General features: G+C 44.9%; 2 protein-coding genes across 2 annotated transcripts; both read right to left on the bottom strand.

The window, feature by feature from the left end:
• Positions 1-3,333: 3,333 nt before the first annotated feature.
• Positions 3,334-12,633, bottom strand: LOC110509499 (myomegalin). The gene is made up of 10 exons (XM_021590394.2): positions 12,133-12,633; positions 11,610-11,780; positions 11,036-11,146; positions 10,747-10,884; positions 10,355-10,534; positions 8,500-8,694; positions 8,184-8,375; positions 4,486-4,618; positions 4,110-4,289; positions 3,334-3,970 (listed from the first exon to the last, which is right to left on the bottom strand). Exons 1-9 carry the CDS (start codon positions 12,316-12,318, stop codon positions 4,141-4,143), a joined length of 1,455 nt encoding a protein of 484 aa, XP_021446069.2. The 5' UTR covers positions 12,319-12,633; the 3' UTR covers positions 3,334-3,970; positions 4,110-4,140.
• Positions 12,634-12,811: 178 nt separating this feature from the next.
• LOC110509498 lies at positions 12,812-15,419 on the bottom strand. The gene is made up of 5 exons (XM_021590393.2): positions 14,081-15,419; positions 13,638-13,772; positions 13,420-13,539; positions 13,052-13,144; positions 12,812-12,844 (listed from the first exon to the last, which is right to left on the bottom strand). Exons 1-5 carry the CDS (start codon positions 15,173-15,175, stop codon positions 12,812-12,814), a joined length of 1,476 nt encoding a protein of 491 aa, XP_021446068.2. The 5' UTR covers positions 15,176-15,419.
• Positions 15,420-19,012: the final 3,593 nt, after the last annotated feature.

Raw genomic sequence — 19,012 nt, 5'->3', positions numbered from 1 at the left:
TTGCTTAGAAGTTATAGGGGCAATTAGGAGGCCTGCATCTTGTGACAGTGGCGTACGTGTAGGTATGTACGGCAGGACCAAATCGTAAAGATAGGTAGGAGCAAGCCCATGTAATGCTTTGTAGGTTATCAGTAAAACCTTGAAATAAGCCCTTGCCTTACAGGACGCCAGTGTGGAGAGGCTAGCACTGGAGTAATATGATCAAATTTTTTGGTTCTAGTCAGGATTCTAGCAGCCGTATTTAGCACTAACTGAAGTTTATTTAGAGCTTTATCCGGGTAGCCGGAAAGTAGAGCATTGCAGTAGTCTAACCTAGAAGTAACAAAAGCATGGATTAATTTTTCTGCCTAATTCCTGGACAGAAAGTTTCTGATTTTTGCAATGTTACGTAGATGGAAAAAATCTGTCCTTGAAACAGTCTTAATATGTTCATCAAAAGAGAGATCAGGGTCCAGAGTAACGCCAAGGTCCTTCACAGTTTTATTTGAGACGACTGTACAACCATCAAAATGTATTGTCAGATTGAACAGAAGATCTCTTTGTTTCTTGGGACCTAGAACAAGCATCTCTGTTTTGTCCGAGTTTAAAAGTGGAACGTTTTCAGCCATTCACTTCCTCAGGGCTTCACCATGTTTCATTAAAATGTACAGCTGTGTGTCATCCGCATAGCAGTGAAAGTTAACATTATGTTTTCGAATGACCTCCCCAAGAGGTTAAATATATAATGAAAACAATAGCGGTCCTAAAACGGAACCTTGAGGAACAGCGGACAGCGGACAAACCATTCACAGAGACAAATTGATATCTTTCTGACAGATAAGATCTAAACCAGGCCAGAACTTGTCAGTGTATACCAATTTGGGTTTCCAATCTCTCCAAAAGAATGTGGTGATCGATGGTATCAAAAGCAGCACTAAGGTCTAGGAGCACGAGGACAGATGCAGAGCCTTGGTCTGACGCCATTAAAAGGTAATTTACCATCTTCACAAGTGCAGTCTCAGTGCTATGATGGGGTCTAAAACCAAACTGAAGCATTTCGTATACATTGTTTGTCTTCAGGAAGGCAGTGAAAACAAACAGATTTTTCTAAAATTTTAGAGCGGAATGTAAGATTCGATATAGGCTGACATTTTTTTACATTTTCTAGGTCAAGGTTTGGCTTTTTCAAGAGAGGCTTTATTACTGCCACTTTTAGTGAGTTTGGTACACATCCGGTGGATAGAGAGCCGTTTATTATGTTCAACATAGGAGAGCCAAGCACAGGAAGCAGCTCTTTCAGTAGTTTAGTTGGAATAGGGTTCAGTATGCAGCTTGAAGGTTTAGAGGCCATGATTATTTTCATCATTGTGTCAAGAGATATAGTACTAAAATACGAGTGTCTCTCTTGATCCTAGGTCCTGGCAGAGTTGTGCAGACTCAGGACAGCTGAGCTTTGGAGGAATACACAGATTTAAAGAGTAGTCTGTAATTTGCTTTCTAATGATCATGATCTTTTCCTCCAAAAAGTTAATGAATGTATTACTGCTGAAGTGAAAGCCATCGTCTCTTGAGGAATGCTGCTTTTTAATTTGTTAGGTAGTTAATTAACTGATTTTTGTACTCTGGCGTCCTTGGTAGGCAGAGGGAGTCTGGAAGGGCATCAAGGAATCTTTGGGTTTATATAGCACCACTTTTGATGCTCCTTGGTTGGGGTCTGAGCAGATTATTTGTTGCGATTGCAAACATAATAAAATGATGGTCCGATAGTCCAGAATTATGAGGAAAACATTAAGATCCACAACATTTATTCCATGGGACAAAACTAGGTCCAGAGTATGACTGTGACAGTGAGTAGGTCCAGAGATATGTTGGACAAAACCCACTGAGTCGATGATTGCTCCAAAAGCCTTTTGGAGTGGGTCTGTGGACTTTTCCATGTGAATCACCAAAAATTAGAATATTATCTGCTATGACTACAAGGTCCGATAGGAATTCAGGGAACTCAGTGAGGACCGCTGTATATGGCCCAGGAGGCTTGTAAACAGTAGCTATAAAAAGTGATTGAGTAGGTTACATAGATTTCATGACTAGAAGCTCAAAAGACGAAAACGCCGGGGCATTTTTGTAAATTGAAATTCGCTATCGTAAATGTTAGCAACACCTCCGCCTTAGCAGGAAACACGCAGGATATGGTCACTAGTGTAACCAGGAGGTGAGGCCTCATTTAACACAGTAAATTCATCAGGCTTAAGCCATGTTTCAGTCAGGCCAATCACATCAAGATTATGATCAGTGATTAGTTCTTTGACTATGAAGTGAGGGATCTAACATTAAGTAGCCCTATTTTGAGATATGAGGTATCACAATCTCTTTCAATAATGGTAGGAATGGAGGAGGTCTTTATTCTAGTGAGATTGCTCAGACGACCACCGCCATGTTTAGTTTTGCCCAACCTAGGTCGAGGCACAGACACAGTCTCAATGGGGATAGCTGAGCTGACTACGCTGACTGTGCTAGTGGCAGACTCCACTAAGCTGGCAGGCTGGCTTTCAGCTTGCTGCCTGGCCTGCATCCTATTTCATTGTGGAGCTAGAGGAGTTAGAGCCCTGTCTATGTTGGTAGATAAGATGAGAGCTAGGATGGAGTCCGTCACTCCTCAACAGGCCAGGTCTGGTCCTGTTTGGGTGAGTCCCAGAAAGAGGGCCAATTATCTATAAATGCTATCTTTTGGGAGGGGCAGAAAACAGTTTTCAACCAGCGATTGAGTTGTGAGTCTCTGCTGTAGAGCTCATCACCCCCTAACTGGGAGGGGGCCAGAGACAATTACTCGATGCCGACACATCTTTCTAGCTGATTTACAGGCTGAAGCTATGTTGCCCTTGGTGACCTCTGACTGTTTCATCCTAACATTGTTGGTGCTGACGTGGATAACAATATCCCTATACTCTCTACACTCACCAGTTAGCCAGCACCATCTTCAGATTAGCCTTTACGTCGGTAGCCCTGCCCCCTGGTAAACAGTGTATGATCGCTGGATGATTCGTTTTAAGTCTAATACTGAGGGTAATGGAGTCGCCAATGACTAGGGTTTTCAATTTGTCAGATCTAATGGCAGGAAGCTTCGGCGTCTAACCAATGTTGGAGGTCGCCTGTTGGAGGTCCTGACGAACCATGTCCAGCTAAAGCATCCGGAGTGAAAAAGTTTAATGAAAAAAAGTTGAGTGAGGGAAAAACTAAAAATATAAACATAATTAATTAATAATTAATTAATTAAAAAGTAAAAACCGTAAAGTTGTCAGGTAGCAAAGTAAGGTTGGCAACAAAACGCACAGCAACACGCAAACAAGTCTGCAAGTTGTTTTTCCTTTTTAATTAATTAGTAAACATTTCTAAGAACATAATTCCACTTTGACATTATAGGGGTATTGTGTGTAGGCCGATAACACAAAATCTCACTTTAATCAATTTAGATTCAGGCTGCAACAACAAAATGTGGAAAAAGTGAAGGGGTATGAATACTTTCTAAAGGCACTATAGCAGAGACTGAGGGAAACTTACAGCAAATTAAAACGTGCCCTTAAAGGGTTGAAAAAACAAACGTATTGAAGTAAATGTATTGCCCAGACATGTTCACCCAATTTCCTTTTACAATTTACAACGAATGCAATACATGGTTTCAACTTTAAAGCCACGCTCAAGAGTAGAACAGGTGGTGATGGATAAGTTCAGTTCAAGGTTAGTCAAATGGATTAACCCTATGAAAGCTACCCGTGAACCCAAATGGCACCAGGTAACCTAATGAGCCTGTTTGAATGTGTGTATGAGTGTGTGTTGATTAGTAGCAGTGTGTGAAGATGCCACTGGCCGTCCACTCATTTATAATCTTGTCTTTGGTCCCAAGGGTGGTGGTGAGGGTGTCTATACTGACCGCCTGGACCTCGATACGCTCCTTCAGCTCTGACAACACTGACTCGAGATCAGCCAGGGACATCTGGAACACAGGAAGACATCAAGGTCAGTTTTGTGTTTTTCCATCTAATGGTTAAATATTAGGATTTGTGGAGGGTAAGATGATTCTAGATCTGTGCCTAAGAATGACGAGCCAACAAAACACCCAAAAAGTGACACACCTTGAATGAGCAGGGTTGTTCGTGTGTTCTTTTAGTTCACTTTGAGGTCATTCTCCCTCTTCAGAGCCTTCTTGAGAGCATCAGTCTTGTGAGCTAGCTCCTTCTTCAGGATGACCAGAGTATTCTTAGTGAGAGGGACCTTCTCCATGTTGTCCTCGTTGTTCTTCTTGGAGAGCTGCGCTACAGAGAGGGACAGAGCGGTTGAGGACAATGTTAGTGGGTTACCTTTCCCAGAGAGACTAAAGAAAGCAATGTTCAACCCAAAGTTTTCCCCCGTTTCCTGAATGCTTTGAAAATGCCTTCGTCCTCAGCTTGAAGTCATTGGTCTCACATTACCAGTGACCTGCCTGTAGCTCAAGAGATACGAGTTTCTCACCTTCCCTCTCCTCCAGCCTCTCCTGCAGAACTTTGATGGTCTGTCTGATCTCCATCACCTGGGGCGGTGCAGGCTCCTTCTGCCCTAACTCAGCCAGGAACTGGTCTCTCTCCTGCCCACGCTCCAGAAGTTTCTTGAAGAGGAAATCAAATGTTTAACACACTGGAGCTCTCTTGTTCATAACCTTGCAATTGAATAACTTGAATTGAATAACCGAATTATCTTTATTCAACGCTATTCTACGAGGAGCAATTATTGCAAGGGAAATCAGGGATGATGGTTGCAGGCCAATGATGTGCGCAGGCTTTTGTTCTAGCCCAGCATTAACACACATTTTTTTATTTCACCTTTATTTAACCAGGTAGGCTAGTTGAGAACAAGTTCTCATTTACAACTGCGACCTGGCCAAGATAAAGCATAGCAGTGTGAACAGACAACAACACAGAGTTACACATGGAGTAAACAATAAACAAGTCAATAACACAGTAGAAAAAAAAGAGTCTATATACATTGTGTGCAAAAGGCATGAGGAGGTAGGCGAATAATTACAATTTAGCAGATTAACACTGGAGTGATAAATGGTCAGATGGTAATGTGCAGGTACTGGTGTGCAAAAGAGCAGAAAATTAAATAAATAAAAACAGTATGGGGATGAGGTAGGTAAATTGGGTGGGCTATTTACCGATAGACTATGTACAGCTGCAGCGATTGGTTAGCTGCTCAGATAGCAGATGTTTAAAGTTGGTGAGGGAGATAAAAAGTCTCCAACTTTAACGATTTTTGCAATTCGTTCCAGTCACAGGCAGCAGAGAACTGGAAGGAAAGGCGGCCAAATGAGCTGTTGGCTTTAGGGATGATCGGTGAGATACACCTGCTGGGTGTTGCCATCGTGACCAGTGAACTGAGATAAGACGGAGCTTTACCTAGCATGGACATGGAGATGACCTGGAGCCTGTGGGTCTGGCGACAAATATGTAGCAAGGGCCAGCCGACTAGAGCATACAGGTCGCAGTGGTGGGTGGTATAAGGTGCTTTAGTAACAAAACGGATGGCACTGTGATAAACTGCATCCAGTTTGCTGAGTAGAGTATTGGAAGCTATTTTGTAGATGACATCGCCGAAGTCGAGGATCGGTAAGATAGTCAGTTTTACTAGGGTAAGTTTGGCGGCGTGAGTGAAGGAGGCTTTGTTGCGAATAGAAAGCCAACTCTAGATTTGATTTTAGATTGGAGATGTTTGATATGAGTCTGGAAGGAGAGTTTACAGTCTAGCCAGACACCTACAGTGCATTGCGAAAGTATTCGGCCCCCTTGAACTTTGCGACCTTTTGCCACATTTCAGGCTTCAAACATAAAGATATAAAACTGTCTTTTTTTGTGAAGAATCAACAACAAGTGGGACACAATCATGAAGTGGAATGACATTTATTGGATATTTCAAACTTTTTTAACAAATCAAAAATTGGGCGTGCAAAATTATTCAGCCCCTTTACTTTCAGTGCAGCAAACTCTCTCCAGAAGTTCAGTGAGGATCTCTGAATGATCCAACCTGTGTGTAATCAAGTCTCCGAATAAATGCACCTGCACTGTGATAGTCTCAGAGGTCCGTTAAAAGCGCAGAGAGCATGATGAAGAACAAGGAACACACCAGGCAGGTCCGAGATACTGTTGTGAAGAAGTTTAAAGCCGGATTTGGATACAAAAAGATTTCCCAAGCTTTAAACATCCCAAGGAGCACTGTGCAAGCGATAATATTGAAATGGAAGGAGTATCAGACCACTGCAAATCTACCAAGACCTGGCCGTCCCTCTAAACTTTCAGCTCATACAAGGAGAAGACTGATCAGAGATGCAGCCAAGAGGCCCATGATCACTCTGGATGAATTGCAGAGATCTACAGCTGAGGTGGGAGACTCTGTCCATAGGACAACAATCAGTCGTATATTGCACAAATCTGGCCTTTATGGAAGAGTGGCAAGAAGAAAGCCATTTCTTAAAGATATCCATAAAAAGTGTCGTTTAAAGTTTGCCACAAGCCACCTGGGAGACACACCAAACATGTGGAAGAAGGTGCTCTGGTCAGATGAAACCAAAATGGAACTTTTTGGCAACAATGCAAAACGTTATGTTTGGCGTAAAAGCAACACAGCTCATCACCCTGAACACACCATCCCCACTGTCAAACATGGTGGTGGCAGCATCATGGTTTGGGCCTGCTTTTCTTCAGCAGGGACAGGGAAGATGGTTAAAATTGATGGGAAGATGGATGGAGCCAAATACAGGACCATTCTGGAAGAAAACCTGATGGAGTCTACAAAAGACCTGAGACTGGGACGGAGATTTGTCTTCCAACAAGACAATGATCCAAAACATAAAGCAAAATCTACAATGGAATGGTTCAAAAATAAACATATCCAGGTGTTAGAATGGCCAAGTCAAAGTCCAGACCTGAATCCAATCGAGAATCTGTGGAAAGAACTGAAAACTGCTGTTCACAAATGCTCTCCATCCAACCTCACTGAGCTCGAGCTGTTTTGCAAGGAGGAATGGGAAAAAATGTCAGTCTCTCGATGTGCAAAACTGATAGAGACATACCCCAAGCGACTTACAGCTGTAATCGCAGCAGAAGGTGGCGCTACAAAGTATTAACTTAAGGGGGCTGAATAATTTTGCACGGCCAATTTTTCAGTTTTTGATTTGTTAAAAAAGTTTGAAATATCCAATAAATGTCGTTCCACTTCATGATTGTGTCCCACTTGTTGTTGATTCTTCACAAAAAAATACAGTTTTATATCTTTATGTTTGAAGCCTGAAATGTGGCAAAAGGTCGCAAAGTTCAAGGGGGCCGAATACTTTCGCAAGGCACTGTAGGTACTTATAGATGTCCACATATTCTAGGTCGGAACCATCCAGGGTGGTGATGCTAGTCGGGCGTACGGGTGCAGGCAGCGAACGGTTGAAAGCATGCATTTGGTTTTACTAGCATTTTAGAGCAGTTGGAGGCCACGGAAAGAGTGTATGGCATTGAAGCTCGTTTGGAGGTTAGATAGCACAGTGTCCAAGGAAGGGCCAGAAGTATACAGAATGGTGTCGTCTGCGTAGAGGTGGATCAGGGAATCGCCCGCAGCAAGAGAAACATCATTGATATATACAGAGAAAAGAGTCGGCCCGAGAATTGAACCCTGTGGCACCCCCATAGAGACTGCCAGAGGACCAGACAACATGCCCTCCGATTTGACACACTGAACTCTGTCTGCAAAGTAGTTGGTGAAGCAGGCAAGGCAGTCATTAGAAAAACCGAGGCTACTGAGTCTGCCGATAAGAATATGGTGATTGACAGAGTCGAAAGCCTTGGCCAGGTCGATAAAGACGGCTGCACAGTACTGTCTTTTATCGATGGCGGTTAAGATATCGTTTAGTACCTTGAGCGTGGCTGAGGTGCACCCTTGACCGGCTCGGAAACGAGATTGCACAGCGGAGAAGGTACGGTGGGATTTGAGATAATATATAATAATAATAACCAAAGTGTCTTCCAATTTTACTGCGTATGAGTTGGGCAGGAGCAAAATCCTACACATAGTGAAGCCAGCACCCATCTAAATCCTAAACTATTAAAAATGACCCCCACACTTTACAAAATAGTCATTTTTTTACAATGCATCTAACCAAATAACTGAGTAGCGCTTTCGGTCCCACTTACGTTGATGATGGAGTCCTTCTCCGTCAGCAGGGCCCTGAGCTCGGCAGTCTCCAGGTAACCCTCCTGTGTTGCCTCAGAACTCTGTTTCTCTGCCAAGGCCAGCTGCTGCTGCCGGACAAACAGCTGCCGCTTCAGCTCCTGGATCTCCTGGGTGCGCTCAGACAGTGTGCGGTTATAGTGCTCCGCTGACTCCTGGTAAGACAACACAGACATGAAAGATCGTAAAACTACACCTCCTGTAAAAATGACATGTTATTGGGTGTAGATGAATGTGTCTGAGACAGATTGGAGGATATGAACGTGTGTGTGTATGTACATTGAGCAGCTGGTCGTTGCTGCTGATGGTGGACAGCAGGCCCTCCACGGTGCTCTTGTTGTTCTCCACCAGCCTCTCCCGGGCCTTGACTGCCTCCGCCAGCATGGCCTCTGTCACCTTTAACCTCTGACCCATCTGCTCTGCAAGGTCACAGGCCTGAGACTGGGACTGACTAAGCAGGGCATTCGCCATCTCCTACACACAGAGAGGGGGATGGAGAGACACGGAGAGAAAGAATGAGTTGAACATATATTTTTGTTCAACCTTTATTTATCCAGCTTTGTCCCTTGGAGAAAAAACTTTTTTCCAAGATAGACGTGATCTAAGAAGGCAGTATATTATTACTGTATGACTGTGTCGAGTGAGTGTCCATTTTTGTGGATATTTGTTGTGAGTATATTGCAAACTGTGTGTTTTTATATGTGTTATGTACAGTTCCAGTCAGGCCGGCAGGGTAGCCTAGTGGTTTAGAGCGTTGGACTAGTAACGGAAAGGTTGCAAATTCAAATCCCCAAGCTGACAAGGTACAAATCTGTCATTCTGCCCCTGAACACGCAGTTAACCCACTGTTCCTAGGCTGTCATTGAAAATAAGAATTTGTTCTTAACTCACTTGCCTAGTTAAATGAAGGTAAAATAAAAAAATTCAAGGGTTTCTCTTTATTTTCACTATTTTCTACATGGTATCATCAAAACTATGAAATAACACATATGGAATCATGTAGTAACCAAAAAAGTTTGAGATTCTTCAAAGTAGCCACCCTTTGCCTCGATGACAGCTTTGCGCACTCTTGGCATTCTCTCAACCAGCTTCACCTGGAATGCTTTTCCAACAGTCTAGAAGGAGTTCCCACATATGCTTAACACTTGTTGCCTGATTTTCCTTCACTCTGTGGTCCAACTCATCCCAAACCATCTCAATTGGGTTGAGGTTGGATGATTGTGGAGGCCAGGTCATCTGATGTAGCACTCCATCACTCTCCTTCTTGGTCAAATAGCCCTTACACAGCCTGGAGGTGTTTTGGGTCATTGTCCTGTTGAAAAACAAATGATACTAACACTAAGCGCAAACCAGATGGGATTGGGTATCACTACAGAATGCTGTGGTAGCCATGCTGGTTAAGTGTGCCTTGAATTCTAAATAAATCACAGACAGTGTCACCAGCAAAGCACCCCCACACCATCACACCTCTTTCCTCATGCTTTACGGTGGGAACCACACATGTAGAGATCCTCCATTCACCTACTCTGCGTCTCTCAACGACACGGTGGTTGGAACCAAAAATCACAAATTTGGACTCATCAGACCAAAGGACAGATGTCTACCGGTCTAATGTCTATTGCTCGTGTTTCTTGGCCCAAGCAAGTCTCTTCCTCTTATTGGTGTCCTTTAGTAGTGGTTTCTTTGCAGCAATTTGGCCATGAAGGCCTGATTCATGCAGTCTCCACTGAACAGTTGATGTGGAGATGTGTCTGTTACTTGAGCTCTGAAGCATTCATTTGGGCTGAAATATCTGAGGTGCAGTTAACTCTAATTAACTTATCTTCTGAAGCAGAGGTAACTCTGGGTCTTCCTTTCCTGTGGCGGTCCTCATGAGAAAACACATTTTTGGCTACTACATGATTCCATAGGTGTTATGTCATAGTTTTGATGTCTTCACTATTGTTCTACAATGTAAACATTTGTCAAAATAAAGAAAAAACTTTTGATGGGTACTGTGTATCTACGGGGGTATGTACGTACTGTAAGTATGTGTCTATGTGTGAGTGGGTGAATGAGTGGGTGGATGGGTGGGTGGATGGGTGAGTGAGTGCATGCATTAGCATGTTTCTTAGTGCGTGTCTCAACAGCCTACCTCCATGTCCTTGGTCTTGCACTCCAGGCAGAGCTGCAGCTGGCTAATGATGGCATCCTTCTCCTTGCAGGCCCAGTTCAGGTTGTCCTCCACGTCCTGCTTGGCCTGCTGCAGGTTTTTCAGCATGTTCACAAGGTACTGTAGCTCCACGTCCTTCTCCTTTATCAACGTGTCAAAACTCTGGAGTTCGGGAGAGAGAATATGTGTTAGTCCAAGAGGTGTGAAAAATAGTGCCGTCTGAGACTTCATTGAACATGCTTTTTACCCCAGGAGTAAGGCAAAGTGTAGCTATCACCATCAAATCCTCTCAGATCTCCACAAGTGTCTAGGGATTGCAAACAGTGTGAGCACTGAGCAGTCAAGGTAGTGTGAACAGCACTAGTGGTCCCTACATTGATGGTGTCCTCATTGTAAGACAGCAGTTTGTTGAGTCTCTCCAGGTCCCTCGCCTTCTCCCTGAGTGACAGGTGCAGCTGGTGGATCTCATTGTCTTTCTCTTCTAGAGCCGCAAACTTATCATCCAGCGCTTCCTGTAGAGGAGCAATACAACAGGCTGATAATGAAGACTGTAGATGCTTACAACATTCTTTGTCAGATGAAACAGATCTAGAACACGAGAGAAAGTGTGTGTGTGAGTGAGTGAAATATTTTATTTTAAAAAGACATTGATGGAAAGCACACCTCCAGAGCCTTCTCTTTCTGTTTCAGTTGTTCTCGTAGCTTCGACAGCATGGTGTCGCTTCCCCCAGGACTTCTGCTCTGTTCCATGTCTCTCGTTATGTTCATGTACTCCTGAGAGGAAGAGAGAGAATAGACAGAGAGAGGAGATAGAGAAAGTGAGAGAAAATAGTGTGAAAGTTAGACAAGGAACAAGATAGAAGAGACAGAAAAAAAAGAACCAGTCCCCGTACCAGCACCAGTCCCCGTGCCAGCACCAGTCCCCGTGCCAGCACCAGTCCCCGTGCCAGAACCAGTCCCCGTGCCAGCACCAGTCCCCGTGCCAGCACCAGTCCCCGTGCCAGCACCAGTCCCCGTGCCAGCACCAGTCCCCGTGCCAGCACCAGTTCCCGTGCTAGCACATCGCCTTTACCTAGTTTCACCCATATGAACTATAGAATTGGCCTCTCCAAATGGTCAGGGTTACAGGCTCTAAACCCCTTCTATAGATTATATTTCCATGGTTTCACCTAGAGTTTCTCTAGTTCTTAGACTATCCATTTCTTCTTCACTGCCCTCCTGCATTATATCTCTCTACCTGCAGCTGCTGCTCCTTGTCGGTCAGGCAAGTGGTGAGGCGCTGGATGGTGACCTCATGGCCCTGCAGCCTCCTCTTGGTCTGCTCCAGCAGCTCCTGGTACTGCTGCTTCAGGCTGCTCTCCCTCTCGCCCGGCTCCCCGGTCAGTTTCTTCAGCTGGTTCTGCACCTCCTGGGGGTTAGAACAATGCCACTGAGTGGTTGCATTGAAAATACGTATTTTCAACGGCTTTTCAACCAAAACCACAAACCAAACCAGTATTTTCAACGTCTTGTGCTCATAAGGTACATTGATTACAGGTAGGGTCAGGAGTTTTCTTTCCTGGTCGGGTCACGTGGTTAGCAAAAGCACTGAAAATAAGTCACCCTCATATTTTGGGCAATGGGCTTTGGGTAATACACTCTGCATTATATTACATAAAACCATGTAGTTATGTGGTAAAAAAAAACAGCAGACCTGCTGTCAGCCGTTATCAAAGTTTTCCCTCACAATGACAGAATAGAAATTCCTCCCGTGGGCTTACATTGAGGGCCTTGTCGACCTTCTGCTGCTGCAACTCCTCCAGCTCTTGGTCCAGCTGCTCCTTGGCCTGCTGCAGGTCAGACAGCTCCTGCTTCTGCCTGCCCAGGGAGCGCTGCAGCTTCTGGGCCTCCAGCAGCTTGGTTTGGTGCTCCCCTTGGAGCTGGGCCAGCTCCTCCTGCTTCTCCATCAAAAGGCTCTGGTGCTCCTCCACACCCTAGGGGAAAGCATGAAATTAGGATACAGTTAGAGAAGCAGGAGACCTCTTTTTGTCTTTTTAGTTTGTGGTGTACATGTTGAGTCTGCATTTGTGACCTTTTGTAAACACGCATATACTGTACACACATTCAGTCCCTCCAGGACTTCAGGGGGATTTTATGTGATATTTGCAGACAAAAATGTTTGATTCTGCTGTGACAGTTCTGACATTTTGCATGGCAATATGCAGGGATTTTCTCCAATTTGTCCCGAAAATGCGCTGACAAGGGAAACAGTTTGATTGGGTCTTGATTGAACCATATGAGGTAAATGTGCATTGGCTGGTTGAAATTGCGAGCCCTCTTTTTGAACTACGGTGATGTGTCAGTTTTATATGTAATATTGAGCTGATTTTAATGTTTTATGAGGTAACATTGCAGTGATTGGTCAAATTTGCAATCCCTCGCAAAATATGGGGAGAATTGTTAATTTCGCAAAAAGGTTTTGATCGAGGAATCCTGGAGGGACAGCACATTGGAATTACAGCAGAGTAGCAGAGTTACAATCCCTTTATAGGTGTTTAGCTAATGACATCATATGACATAGCAAGCCCGACTGCGGAGTGACTGACGTGGCACACAGCCATTGGTGGATGAGTTTAGTGCGACTGCAATGTATTGAGCGTGGAACGGGACCAATGCTAAGTGTCTGGTCTGACGTCTTGCCTGGTATTTCTGGATCTGGGCTTTGTGCGCCGTCTCCCTGGCTTTGACTAAAACCTCGTCCCTGTCCTCAATCTCATGGTACAGCTCTTCAATCTGGAACACACAGACAGACAGGCAGACAGACAGGCAGGCAGGGCAGGGCAAGGCAAGGCAGGCAGGCAGGCAGGCAGGTTAGTGTGATGATGTTACATAAGCCCTCAGTCTGCGTAACACAGATGGCATAGCGTATGGGGAAAAACTATAATGGTCAACATTCTGTCATACATTGGTATATTTACAACAGTATATTATCATTTCACACGATCAAATTGTGTTGTCATGGTCAGCACTCATTGGAGAAAGAAAAGCAGTTGAAAAAGCAACCTTACCTCTTTTTCTTTCTCCTTGAGCAGTAGAGTGAGTCCCTGGATGGTTTTGTCTTGTTTCAGAGTGTTCTTTTTCTCAGTGGTGAGCTTGTTCTCAGTGTCCTCCAGTTTACCAGACAGCACCTATTAAAACACACCAGGAGTCAGGGACCTTAAGTAGCCAGAAAGTAGATGCCTCTAACATGTTAGATTGGTCATTTTCTCTTTCCACCTCAATCTACCTTGTTGTTGTTCTGGGTGTCCTCCAGGGTCTTGGAGAGGTTCTGGTTGGTTGCTCTGAACTGGTTCATCTCCTCACTCAGCTGCCTGTGGGCTGTCTCCAGTCTGCTCACTTCACTCTGATGCTCAGTGAAACCCTGGAAAAGTAAAGCACAAGATTCAGGAATATTCATCAACAAGGAGGGATGAGTTGGCTAACAAAGGACAAAAGGACAGTGCGTTAACAGAGGGATTATTTATAGTATTGTGTCCAATACTAGGACACATGGGCATAGATCAGCTTTGAATCCCATTTAGTTTTTAATCTTTAATCATTCAAAACAATTTATGATTCCAATTCTGTATAAATGCCACATGAGCGCAGCATTCAGTCTAGTTTAACCTGGCTACATTTCCAGGGCCTTTAGATTCTCTACAGAGTAAGGGTCTGGGCTGACTGGACTACCTCGACTCTGAGCGGCATGTAATCATCATTAAACTCCTCAGTGAGGTCCTGGAGGGACCTCCACTCTGCCTCCCTCAGCCTGTGCCAGACCCAAGGGGTGAGGCTGCGTCTTGGGGGGAGCGGCTGTCCGTCACTGGGCCTCCTACGCAGTATGGGGATGCGGCTTCCGGGGGCACCTGGCACTGGTGGTCTGGGGAGGGAGCGCAGCAGCTGCAGCAGGTCAGAGATTATGGAAGGCTGGGCTCTCTGGGGTGTGGTAGTGCTGGTAGCTGGGCCAACTGAGGGCGAACGCTCCCTCAATGGTATCTTCGACTCTCTGTGCTGTCTCTGTGGCAGGGGGCACAGGGGTTCTGTTTGTTGAGGGTGGTCAAGGTTGAGGGACTGGAGCGAGGCTGAGCGGAGCCTGGGGCCGGGAGAGGCGAGAGTACCCTTGCGGTAGACCAGGTCCAGGTACATCAGGCTCCTGGAGCGGAGCCGTGATGACTGGAGCCAGGGGTTCTTCACCTGGCACACCGGGCAAAGATCTGTCCCTGCTTGCACCCTCCTGGGGACTGAGCTTGACAGACCTGTGACTCCCCCTGGACCACTCGGTCCACCCAGGAGGTCCATACTCACAGAGCGCCTCCCCCGACCATCACCCTCACCCGCGCCTTCCTTGGTCTGCCCCTCTGACGTACACTGCCCTCCCCCGTAATCCTCTGGGCTTTCCCCACTTTCAGAGGACCTCCAGAGGGGTACCTTAACATTGTTCTCTTCCTCCACATCGGGCCTCTTAGGCAAGGGGTTATGGCGTCCGTAGACGTGGGCCACACACTCCTTCAGGTGCTCCCTCTCCTGCTGCAGCTGCTGCACCAGAGTGGCGTGCTCCTCCTGCAGCCTGCCTATCTGCACATCGCACTGCACCACGCGCTCCAGTGTGAACACACACTTGCCGCACAGGAACTCTGAGGCCTGGCCGTCAGGGTCGCGGTCGACCTGGCGCCCCAGCACGTGGGACAGGATGACCTGGAGCTGCCGCTTGCCCAACGGGTTGAAGATCCAGCGGCACTGGCTGCCAATGAGGCGTACGCCGCAAACGCGGCACGGGTCCTTCATGGTGATGACAAGAGATCACAGTTCAGTACAGTTCAGACACACTCAGATAGGCTCCTTGTATAAATGCTCCGATGTCCCACAGTCGTCAGCTTGCCAGCCATGGCACACAGAAAATGCTCTCTATCCATCTCTGTGTCAGTGACGACAGCGCAGTAAGCTCACAGTTTAGTCCAACACAAATAGTCTACTACAGACCCTAAATAACACTGTGCTGTCCCATGGTCGTCTGCCTGCCAATCATGGAACACAGCCTACTCTCCCTCTCTCTCTGACTGAAGAGGAGAGACTGACAGAGCTCTTCCTGGTGAGATCAGCGTAAGCGTTAAGAAATCTGTCCCTGCTACCTATCCCCTAATCCCTCCTCCACTGCCCCACACATTCAATCAGACTAAATCCCCTGGATGAGACCCGCTGTGATCTCCTGTGTTACGGCTGGCTGCTGTCCTCGTAATCCTGCCCCGTCAGACCCCTGGCCTGTCTACCTAGCCTAGCTGCAATCACAAGGACAACAGACTCTGGGTTGGCCCTAGGTCTATACAGGTGAAGACTGACTTTGACTGGGGGTGGGTTAAGGTGTGGTAGTAGCTGGTACCCTTATCCTTGGCTGTCCTCCTGTAAATCTGATTTATCTCTTTTGAGATTAAGAGATGGCCTCACCTGGTCCTCAGTCCTCTGTGCCACCACCTGCCTCACCTCAGAAAACATGATAGGACCACAGTGATATACTGCCTGACAACTTAGACCTCTATGTGTGTCCCTCTCGGACACTTTCAAACACACGCACAAAATCTTCAACAATCCACCTGTGGCCTGGCCTCTTTTACCCACTTAAACCATCTAATCTAATCTGACAGGCAGCCCAGACAGAAACCAACAGGGGTTTTATATAAAGTTCATCTATGAATAACCCTGTGAGGACAACTCTCGCTTGCTGGGTGCTACTGCTGTATTAACCTAATAGCCTGGGCAAAGAGTGTGGAGCAAACATGGGCACTGCCAGATACAGACTTACAGATAGCGTCCACTCCTACTCTCTTCTGATTTGCTCTGCTCCCAATCACACCCCAATCACAGAGGCCCACTCTAGTTGAGTGTGTCTGGAGTGCTTTCACTCATTTGTAATGACTTCTGTGCAGTTGTGAAATAGATCACCTCCCTTCATAATAAATAACTCAACATACAGTACATGGCAAAGTCATTGTTCTTTTGACTAGGCCCTAAGTGTTTTCAGTGCTGCCTATCATCCCTTTGACTTAAATATCTTGAGCCTGACGTAAACATCTTTACTGTCATTAAACCACATTTGGGCAGTGAAAACACACAGCTGTTTCAGAGGACATGGAGGAAGATTTCCATGTTAATAACTTCTTATGGCTGGGGGGGAAGTATTGAGTAGCTTGGATGAATAAGTTGCCCAAAGTAAACGGCCTGCTCCTCAGTCTCAGTTGCTAATATATGCATAGTATTATTAGTATTGGATAGAAAACACTCTTAACGTTTCTAAAACTGTTTGAATGATGTCTGCGAGTATAACAGAACTCATATAGCAGGCAAAATCCTGAGGAGAAAACAGGAAGTGAGAAATCTGAGCTTGGTATGTATTCACCACAGTTCCCAATGAAATCCCCTTGAGATATTAATGATGTTGCACTTCCTATGGGTTCCACTAGATGTCAACCATCTATAGAAATTTGAACGAGACTTCTACTGTGTTGTGGGACTGAATGAGAGCAGAATCCATCAGGTGACTGGCAGTCAGCCATTTTCTGATCATGTGCATTCCTCATGGTATCCACTTGCGTTCCATTGCTCATCAAGACACAAAGGAATACTCCGGTTGGAACTTTATTGAAGCTATATGTTAAAAGCATCCTAATGATTGATTCTGTACTTAGTTTGAAATGTTTCTTCGACCTGTAATATAACTTTTTGAAGTTTTTGTCCGATGTAACGCTGACCAGAATGAGCGATTGGATATGTATACCAAACGCGCTAACAAAAGGAGGTATTTGGACATAAATAATGGACATTATCGAGCAAAACAAACATTTGTTGTGGACCTGGGATTCCTGGAGTGCTTTCTGATGAAGATCATCAAAGGTAAGGGAATATTTATCATGTAATTTCTTGTTTATGTTGACGCCAACATGGCGGCTATTGTGACTATTTCTTCTGAGCGCCGTCTCAGATTATTGCATGGTTTGCTTATTCCGTAAAGTTTTTTTGAAATCAGACGGTTGCATTAAGGAGAGGTATATCTATAATTCCATGTGTATAACTTGTATTATCATCTACATTTATGATGAGTATTTCTGTTGAATGATGTGGCTATGCAAAATCACTGGATGTTTTTGGAACTAGCCTATGTAAACTCATATTTTCATAAATATGAACTTTATCAAACAAACATACATATTTTGTGTAACATGAAGTCCTATGTGTGTCACCTGATGAAGATCATCAAAGGTTAGTGATTCATTTTTATTTATATTTGTGCTTTTTGTGACTCCTCTCTTTGGCTGGGAAAGTGGCTATTTTTATTGTGGTTTGTTGGTCACCTAACATAACCGTTTGTGGTGCTTTCGCTGTAAAGCCTATTTGAAATCGGACACTGTGGTGGGATTAACAACAAGACTACCTTTAAAACGGTATAAGATACATGTATGTTTGAGGAATTTTAATTATGAGATTTTTGATGTTTTGAATTTGGCGCCCTGCACTTTCACTGGGTGTTGTCATATCGATCCCGTTAACGGGATTTCAGCCCTAAGAAGTTTTTAACAACACAGCATCACAATGCCACCAAGAGGCAAAGCAACTGGTCATCTTATGCAACGATTATCAGATATATTTTTCTTTCAGCAATATTTGGTCTTAGTTTGTGGATGGTAGAATTTAGACAGCTGACAACTGGGCGATTTTATGCCAGGACAGCCCAAAAATAGTTTTGCTATCTTAGATTGTTCTGGAAATTGTAAGCATGATAGGGATCTAAACTAACTTTTTCAGTTGGTGGCATCAGCACATGATTTGGTCGCACCAATTTCCTTATAAAAAAGTATTATTGATTTTGACCTGGCCTCTGTCCCATAATGTGCCTGCATTACCATAAAGAACCAGGCTAAGAATGGCGAGACATATTTTAAATTAGCATGCCCTTGTGTCTTTACATTAATTTGGATAGATTTATTATAACAGCAAAGAAGAGCGACTTAAAATAAAGTGCAAAATGTATTTATAAGGGATTTCAAAGTGCCATGTGTTCTTTCCTGCTAAATCCTATCGAGGGCATAATTAGGAAAATTGGTCAGAAAGGAAATAATGTCCAAAATGGAGATTTGTGTTCACAGCAGTAGGTGGCGAGCTGCACTTGGTAATGAACTAAACACTGCCAGCATGTGATAGCTCATCACTGAGATCTTAAAGGGACAGGCTTTCTTACACAGCCACCCTAAATGTCTGCTATGACATTCTAACCAGATGGAAAGTCTGTTCTAGGCGAATGGTTCTTCTGCGTCGTCATCAAGGATGCCTAGGAGCTGCACCAGCCGGTCTACTGGTCGTAGGTAAGTCCGACCTTTGACCTGGATAGCAGCAGATCTAATAAGTCCGTCAGCTCTGGGGTAAGTATGAGTCACCTTCCCAACAGGCCTGAGAGCTTGATGGAGCAGAGGGTCCACGATGAGGACCACCTGATCCACAGTAAGTTGTCTTCCATCTTTCCTCCACTTCTGTCTTTCCTGTAGACTTGGCAAGTAATAGTGAACAAACTGGGACCAAAGGTGAACAGCAAGTACTTGGCCATTGCCTCCATCGGCATTTCCCTAGGATGTTACT

This window comes from Oncorhynchus mykiss, chromosome Y (assembly GCF_013265735.2).
Source record: "Oncorhynchus mykiss isolate Arlee chromosome Y, USDA_OmykA_1.1, whole genome shotgun sequence".
Taxonomy (NCBI): domain Eukaryota; kingdom Metazoa; phylum Chordata; class Actinopteri; order Salmoniformes; family Salmonidae; genus Oncorhynchus; species Oncorhynchus mykiss.
Note: the sequence above shows the minus strand (reverse complement) of the source record. Positions and strands in the feature narration are given on the sequence as shown.